The sequence below is a fragment of the Anomaloglossus baeobatrachus genome, chromosome 4 (assembly GCF_048569485.1).
Source record: "Anomaloglossus baeobatrachus isolate aAnoBae1 chromosome 4, aAnoBae1.hap1, whole genome shotgun sequence".
Taxonomy (NCBI): domain Eukaryota; kingdom Metazoa; phylum Chordata; class Amphibia; order Anura; family Aromobatidae; genus Anomaloglossus; species Anomaloglossus baeobatrachus.
Window position 1 is genome coordinate 618,658,778 of NC_134356.1, and position 9,387 is coordinate 618,668,164.

At 40.9% G+C, this 9,387-nt stretch overlaps 1 protein-coding gene across 1 annotated transcript in view; it reads right to left on the minus strand.

Annotated features, from left to right (window-relative positions):
* Nucleotides 1–7,479, minus strand: part of NPC1L1 (NPC1 like intracellular cholesterol transporter 1) — a 67,099-nt gene extending 59,620 nt beyond the window's left edge. Inside the window, exons 1-2 of the mRNA XM_075346261.1 lie at nt 7,342–7,479; nt 1,949–3,283 (exon numbers count right to left, since the gene is read on the minus strand). Coding sequence (XP_075202376.1) covers nt 1,949–3,283; nt 7,342–7,395 — 1,389 coding nt within the window. The 5' untranslated portion in view covers nt 7,396–7,479. The remainder of the gene's footprint in view (nt 1–1,948; nt 3,284–7,341) is intronic.
* Between the last annotated feature and the right edge of the window lie 1,908 nt (nt 7,480–9,387).

Below are 9,387 nucleotides of genomic sequence, written 5' to 3' on the forward strand. Positions count from 1 at the left end.
TACAAAAACCAGATCATCTCCTGCTGCCCAATAATATTCTGGTGGAAGGTCGGATATCATTTCCAACATGGCAGGTTCCCTTTAAGGTTGAAGAACAGATAATTTCCAAACTTTGCGCCCTGGTCTAGTTTATGCCAAATCTATGAACAACTCCGATCCTATTGTCCTCCATGACATGAACGTACACACATGAGTATACTGAATGCTGTGAGTAGCCTGTGAATTATTGAGCAATATTTCATAGTAGATCGGAAATCAGTGAATGACGCTACCGTATATCACTACATCTAGATAATCAGAGGAAGCCATGTATATTGCTATGCGTTCCCTCTGCCTGTGTAATAAATTCAGGACTCCTTCTCGTTAACATTGACTGAATGAGAATTTTTATGAATCACTTTACTTACTAATGTACAGATCTAAATCCAGATCTATGGGTCTAAATCTAGAACTATTATTTATTTATTTATTCCAAAAACTCTGGTGCTTTCCTTGACATAAATATCACACAGACAGCCATGGTAGATGGTTTGTGGCCCTAAAGAAGAGGCACCCAATAAGTGTAGCCCTGTCTTCTTTACTACGGGTTTTGCTATCCAGCAAAAATCTCCCTCTCCACAGAGACTTCCACCAAATATAGGAATGGGGAAAACAAATGGTTTTAAGGGAATCTGTCACAAGGTTTTTTCACCTAGTCTTCAGTTTAGTGATACATTGTTGGAATCAGGGTACAAGACCCAACATTGTTTTGCAAAAGCCTAAAATCTGGTGACCGATTCCATAGGTAAAGGAATCAATAAGCACCCATCTCTCCTGTTATCAGGATGGCATGGAACTACTATCAACCACCACTAGACGGTGACAACTCCTTAATGATTCTTTCAATTATTATTCCTCCAGTTCTCGCTCGAGCATTAGATCACAAAATAGAATCAAGACATATGACCATCATTAAAAATTAGAAGCTTTAGTAAGTAATAACTTATGTATTAGAATCGTCGTTAGATGCCACCTTTTAGATGACCATAAACCTCCAAGTGTTGTTGACCCACAGCTATTTTTCCCGACACTCATGAACACTTGGTACAACCATGGGAGAGCTAAAGGATTGGGTATTGAAATTCAACCCGCTCAACATTTCTTTCTCCTGACATCATATGCTGGATCAAATGCAAAAAAAGCCCAATCTCCGTAAGATAGTGGCCCATCCCTACCACAATCAGGGTGTTTGGATGATTTTCTCTAGTGTGTATTTGAGCCTCTAAGTTTGCCATGTAAATGAAATATTAACTTTCAGACTATAGACATCAGATTCTCAGCAGATTTAATCAAATTTAGAGGGTGTCACGATTCCTCTGTGCAGAGCATCTCGCACACTATGAGAGGCTCTGCTGTGTTTACCTGGTGTACTGAGCTGTTAGTAGTCGAATTACAGCAAAGGCTTCCATTCTGGTTCTGGGAGGTGCTGGATGGCTCAGGTGTTTCATCTTCCCTGTAATGGCTCTGCTTCTTAACTGAGCAAGCGCTCCCAAAACCCTGCCAGTCGTACATTCTGGTTTTGAAGGCATGCTGTTAGCCTGTATTCCCGTGTTCTGATTCATGTTGCCTAACCCTGGATTGTTGTTTGACTCACCTCTGCCTGCGCCCCGTTCTTGACGTGACCTCCTGGTATTTTGACCTCATAACGTTACCTGACCATGTCTGAGTTTACTCCCTGTATTCACTATGTGCCGTCCTGGATTTCTGACCCTGGATCGTGGCTTAACTACTCCTCCGGAATTCATTACGTGTCCTCCTTTTACCTGACTCCGGGGTTTGTCTGACTACTCTCACGTTCATACTACTCATAAGTAGTGACTAGCATCATAGAGGGATTTATCAAAAAATAAACATCTAACGACATGAGATTTTCATTTCCAAGAGGTAATGACCATAGTAGTTCACTTACTTCAATACTTTGCAGCCTGTTCTGTAGGTCCAGAAGTTCCAGTAGGATATCCGGGGAGAGAATTCCACTAAAATTCAGTTTTCCGAAAAAGAGGGAATCGTAAGAGTACGAAGGCCTGTTCTTAGCTGTGATGATTAGCTGGTTTGTTCTGAAGAATGGACCAAAATTTGCATCATGGAAGTCTTTTTCCTGTCTGGCTCTACTGTTTGGTGCTGACCACAGTTCCACTGGATCGGTAGTCAGTTTAATTAATGCCATGCCCGCTGAGAGAACAACAACTACTACTGTGCAGATGGCAATGACAGTTTTAGGGTAAGTAGCTATACGAGTGCCCCACCATTGAAATGCCCTCTCCAATGAGCGATTAGTCATGTAGCTCACTTTCTCGGAGCAGTTCAGGTCGGAACGTTGGACACGTGGTGGCTCTTTGTTTTTTTTCTTGTTCTTGTTGCATTTTTCTGCTGCGCAATTTATACCCAAAAACACTACAAAGAATAACAACAGAGTACCAAAAACTACAATGCTTATGATCAAGTACCCATCTACAGCGCCTAACTTGAAAGGGTCTGGCAGTGGCTTTGGTGGAGGGATTTTTGGGCATGATTCTTTACAGTCCTGACAAGTACAAGCAGATTCTGGATCTCCCCCTGGTCCAACGTTACAACTCCATACTGTGGTATCATGTGGTATGATTCCTTCAGGAACATCAGTTTTATTGTCTATAAGTTTGAAATCAATGACAAGCGGTGCCAACCCATTGCTGATGTCTCCTTGAAAGTCAAGCCAACGTTGAGTGGTGCAAAACTCTGCTCCATATTTTCCACACATTGTAGAAATAGCAAAGCCACCAGTGGAGGGCAAGCGAACATTCCTGCAGGAGTCAAAGGTTCTGTCAGCAAATTGGGTCTCATAAAAACACTGATATTCCAGGACGCCCATTTTAATCTCATTGCTGATATTGAAAGGGTGCGTGCGGACGACATTAATGAAAGTGCTCTGGTTTGGGCTGCAGGTGTTCTGGCAATGAACGTTGATAAAGTTTTCAGCACATGACGGACATCGATTCAAGATGGCCTTAGAAAGGGACATGCTTTTTGAAAGGCTTTGCAGTTGTGCTACGGAGCAGCAGGCATATGTATCATTGTCTCCATTGTACAGCATTGGGCAAATTTCTTTCAGACGATTCAGGTGTAACCCAGATAATTTCCTGGCTTCGGTATTGGATTCACAAGGAATATTTGTCTCGAGCAATGCACCAGAAATCTCAGGATTTTTACCACAGTCCTCATAAATGGAGCAAACTCCATTCTGTTTTATGGTGGTCTTTCCTATAACCTGTTAACAAAAAAAATATGTAGCTGACATGATAATATATGGCAATGCTCTAACTGGGCAATAGCAGTAATAATACAATACCATAAAACCTCATAGGACATTATAACCAGGACTAGCATTGCAGATAGAAACTCAAAAACCATGTGAACTTGATATGTGGAAAGAGACAAAACAACAAAAACAAGCAAAAAATAAAGAGAAAAGTGACTATACAAAGTAATAAGTAAAATATATCTTTGTACCGTGTTAGCCAGTAGAGATAAAAAAAATTGTTTAAAAGATCAGAGAGTCCTCAGTGGTTGATACCTTTTAATGGCTAACTGAAAAGATGGTAATAATTGCAATTATTACCATCTTTTCAGTTAGCCATTAAAAGGTATCAACCACTGAGGACTCTCTGATCTTTTAAACAATTTTTTTTATCTCTACTGGCTAACACGGCATCTTTATGGAACTAAAGACACTTCTGAAGAAACGCGCACAACTGGACAGCGACATATTTTTCTTATCCAAATGCAAAAAGGAGAATCTGATCCCCAAAGGACTCTGGATTACAAACCCAATTCTACATACCTACAACACCCATTATGCACAAAACCTTTGTCACAGGACTTCTGAGAGACTAAGGAACCACCTTTTGCATGTCTTCCACAGCATCAAGAGTAAAATCCAGAGAGAATTTGAAACACAAAGGAAGACACTTCCAGAAAGCACAGAACAAAAAGTACAACAATACTACAACAGACTACGAACCCTTCTGATCCACAACAAGGAAAAGAAGCTACATAGACTGCGCCTCAATTCAGGACTTAATACAAACAGGTGGAGAACAAAGCCAAAACCTGACAACTTGGACAACTACTCCATTCAAGGCACAAAAGCATCTAACTGTGTTATCAATCTCTCGGATTACAAACCAAACAAAGTGGAACTTGCTGTGCTTTCTAGAGGACTCTCATTTTGTCCTACTAAAGCTCTAGACAAAATTGAACTCTGCAGCGACATGGAAGATTACTTCAGGAGACTACGTCTGAGGGAATATTTTAGCGATGCAGATGTTTCAGAATCCACCCAGACTGAAGGAAGACGGATCTTGACAACCAAGAAAAGATCAGATTGGACACCTGCACCTGGACGCAACCCTCATCTGGATAACTATATAGACACTTTCAGACATTTGGTAAAATCCACTTTCCTAGACACACACAGGAGGCAACCATCCAACATCAGTGCCCAGGAGAGAAGGGCCATAAAATCTTTGAAAACCAACAAAGAAATCATCATTAAACCTGCAGACAAGGGGGGTGCAATAGTCATGATGAACAAATCAGACTACATGAAGGAAGCACACAGACAACTGATGAGCACACGCTACTATAAGAAATTGGAGTCTGACCCTACACAGGACTATTACAAGGAACTTAACAAGTTGGCCTCTTGTCTGCCTGACATATCCATAAGAACTGATGAACTGATACCGGTGAGTCCAAGAATAGGCACATTCTACATGCTTCCCAAAATTCACAAATCTGGAAACCCAGGAAGACCCATCATTTCATGTGTGGGCACCCTCACTGAACAAGTCTCTGGATGGGTAGAGGGTATCCTTAAACCCTTGGTAAGGGATACAACCAGCTACATCCAGGACACTACTGACCTATTGAAAAAACTATCAGCAATAGGTCCTCTTCCAGAGGGAACCATCCTTGCTACCATGGATGTGGAATCCTTGTACTCGAATATTCCACACCAGGATGGATTAAATGCTTGCAAAGTTTTCCTGGAAAATACAGGAATTGATGCCAATTCTGTGGTGAAGCTTACAAAATTCATCCTCACCCATAATTACTTTGCATTTGACAATGACATATATCTACAGGAGACTGGGACTGCAATGGGAAGCAAAATGGCACCACAATATGCAAATCTTTTCATGGCCAAGCTTGAGAGTGACTTTTTATCCTCTTGTCCTATCAGGCCTCTGGCCTACTACCGTTACATTGACGATATTTTAATCATCTGGACAGAGTCTGAGGAGCAGCTGAAGACCTTCCATGAACACTTTAATCAGTTTCATCCCACCATCAACTTAACACTCAGCTACTCCTGCACGGAAATCAACTTCTTGGACACCATCATTAAACTACGGAACAATGAAATAGAGACATCCCTGTACAAGAAGCCAATTGACCGTCCAACATACCTGAAATGGGACAGTTTTCATCCAAAACACATAAAAAACTCTATTGTATACAGCCAGACTATCAGGTACAATCGGATATGTTCCAACAGTACAGATAGAGACAATCACCTTGAGGGCCTCAGAAAGACCTTTCTGAATCAAGGCTACCACCCAAGAACAATTGAAAACCAGATTACAAGAGCCACCAGAATATCAAGAAACCATCTCCTACATTATAAAACTAAAGAAGAAAACAACCGGGTCCCTCTTGTAGTCACCTACAATCCACATCTGGAGGTGTTTAGAGGAGCTGCAAGGAAACTACAACCATTACTGCAAAAAGATGCCCAGTTAAAATCTATTTTTCCAGACCCCCCACTTCTGTGTTTTAGACAGCCCCCAAATCTAAGAAGCATCATTGTCAGAAGCTCCCTGTCCTCTCCAACAACAACAGGAACATTTCCCTGCAACCAGAAAAAATGTAAGACCTGTCCATTAATATTGACAACGGACAAGATAAAGATTCCCAGATCACATCAGGACTACAAGATCCCAGGTACCTTCAGCTGCATCACAACTAATGTGGTGTACTTAATTATATGTACCAAATGTCCAACTGGGGGTCTGTATGTAGGGGAGACCGGACAACAGCTCAGGACAAGGATGAATTCTCACCGCCACACAATTAGAGAAAAAAGGATGGATTTACCTGTGGCCAAACATTTCTGTAACCCAGACCACAGCATCATGGACATGAAATTGCTGGTATTGAAAGGAAACTTCAAGTCCCAGAGAGATAGGAGACTATGGGAGTACAAACTTATGATGACCTTTGACACATTCAGAGTAGGAATGAATGTGTCTCATGGATTCATGTATTTTTACATCAATTAAGAGATGTGCTCTTCTGACCATCCGAGCGTGTCACAGCCTGGACCAGACCCTTATGAAAGGACAATAAAACTTTCACACTGAACTGCAGCAAAATTTATGGCCACAACAGTTTGCCCCCTGCCATAGTGATAGTTCTGTTTTATATAACTTGTTTTTTTTTTTTTTTTACTGCACTATTCTAAGACCTGTTGTGTATAAATATGTGACTCTTCAGATTTTGTGTTATACCATGCCTGATGAAGAGACCTGAGTAGTCTCGAAAGCTTGCAATTATTACCATCTTTTCAGTTAGCCATTAAAAGGTATCAACCACTGAGGACTCTCTGTTCTTTTAAACAATTTTTTTTATACAAAGTAAAAAAAGAAGAAAATACACGATGGAGTCTTGGAAATGGTAATCAGAACCTCCTAAAGATATCTACAAGCCAACGATGCCTGATTTCTCAAAATGGTTCCAAACTTGCTGACCGTAGTTACGGAGAAATTGGTCCTCTTTACTTACGTCTTCTCGTAAACTGTGGTTTAGAGATATAATAAATAAATGTTGATCAAAGCTTACTTAGACAAGGGTATGAAATGTTTGGTCTAAAAATCACAAAAATACAGAGTATCCTGACTTAGTCATACATATGTACTCAATGCCGATTACTACGTAAGACAAGCCTTCATAGTTCATCAACTATAAATGACCAAGAACTCAAATAAATACTAACAAGAAACTATTGAGTGGTCGTAGCCTTGATATTTGGTTCTACTGGAAGCAAGTTTGGATGGATGATTCAAAAATTAAAAAATATTCTATCCATTATCACGGTAACCCTCGTGGTGTGCACAGACCAAGCATCCGAGGTTGGCATTTCGCGATCACTATATATACATTGCATAAACTACACATACTGCTGATTCTTCCACTCAAAAATTAACTGCGTTCTGAGATCTTCCAAATTTATCAAAACTACTCAGTTTTTAAATGGATACCAACCTGAAGAGGGAAAACAACTTCCAGTATCACCACTATGAGAATCCTGGGGAACATCTTGCTTTCCTACAAACTAACCCACCGGGTGGGCGTCAGAAAAGCTGGACGATATCTGTACCAGGAGCCGGGATGTTCAACTGTACAAGCCACACTTACAATGTAATATTGACCGGAGTTTTTCTAGCTCAGACTTTTACACAGGAGCCAATTGGGACTGACCGATGTGATAAATCCTGCTTCTTATTAACTAGGAAAGGAGTGGGTGGAGGGATGGCTCAGTCCACAGCATTCACTCACAACGAGGGACAATACTGAATAAACAGTGACTAAGGGACTCTGCCAGATATTTACTGTAGATACAGAATATCACAAAAGTCAGTACACCCCTCACATTTTTTTAAATATACTATTATATCTTTTCATAAGACAACACTGAAGATACAACGTAAAGTAGTCAGCTTGTATAACAGTGTGAATTTGGTGTCATCTAAATAACTCCACACACAGCCATTAATGTCTAAACCGATGGCAACAAAAACAAAAAGTGAAAATGGACAAATTGTAACCCAAGTGTCAATATTATGTATGACCATTATTTTCAAGCACTGTCTTATCTGTCTTGGGCATGAAATTCTGTAGTGCTTCACAGGAGCCACTGGATCCTCTTCCATCCTCCATGACGACATCATGGAGCTGGTGGATGTTAGAGACCTTGCGCTCCTCCACCTTCCGTTTGATGAGGCCCCACAGATGCTCAATAGGGTTTCAGTTCAGCATCTTTACCCTCAGTTTCTTTAGCAAGGCAGTGGTCATCTTGGAGGTGGGTTTGGGGTCATTATTATGTTGAAATATTGCCTTGCAGCCCAGTTTCCATGGGGAGGGGATCATGCTCTGCTTCAGTATGGCACAGTACATGTTGGCATTCACGGTTTGCACAATAAACTGTAGCTCCTCACAGCCGGCAGCAATCATGCAGCCAGAAACCATGACACACCCACCACCAAAACTGACTGTAGGAAAGACACACTTGTCTTTGCGCTCCTCACCTGGTTGCCGCCACACATGCTTGACCCCATCTGAACTAAATATGTTTATTTTGGTCTCTTCAGACACAGGACATGGTTCCAGTAATCCATTTCCTTAGTCTGCTTGTCTTCAGCAAACTGTTTCTTATTCATCTTTAGAAGTGGCTTCAATCTGGTATGACAGCTACGCAGACCAATTTGATGCAGTTTGTGGTGAACGGTCTGAGCACTGACAGGCTGAACCCCACCCCTTTAACCTCTGCAGCAATGCTAGCAGCACTCATACGTCTATTTTGAATAGTCAACCTCTGGACATGACACTGAACATGTGCACTCAGCTTCTCTGGTTGACCATGATGAGGCCTGTTCTGAGTTGATCCTGTCTTGTTAAACCTCTGTATGGTCTTGTCCACTGTACAGCAGCTCAGTGTCAGGGTGTTGGCAATCTTCTTATAACCTAGACCATCTTTATGTAGAGCAACAATTCTTTTTTCAGATCCTCAAATAATTCTTTGCCATGAGGGGCCATGTTGATCTTCCAGTGACCAGTATGAGAGTGTGTGTGTGAGGGATAACACCAAATGTAACACACCTGCTCCCCATTCACACCTGAGACCCTTTAATATTAATGAGTCACATGACACCGGCGAGGGAAAATGGCTAATTGGGTACAATTTTCACTTAGGGGTTTACTCACTTTTCTTCTCAGTGGTATTAATGTCTCTGTGTTGAGTTATTTTGAGGGAATCAAATCTGCATTGTTATACAAGCTGTACACTGTCTACTGTACATTGTGTCCCAGGGTCAGATCTTCAGTGTTGTCTCATGTCAAGATATAATAAAATATTTCCAAAAATGTGTGAAATATTGTATGAAATGGATAGATAGATAGAGAAAGGGATAGATAGATAGATAGATAGATAGATAGATAGATAGATAGATACATTAGATAGATAGATAGAGGGATAGATAGAGCGATAGATAGATAGATACATTAGATAGATAGATAGATAGATAGATAGAT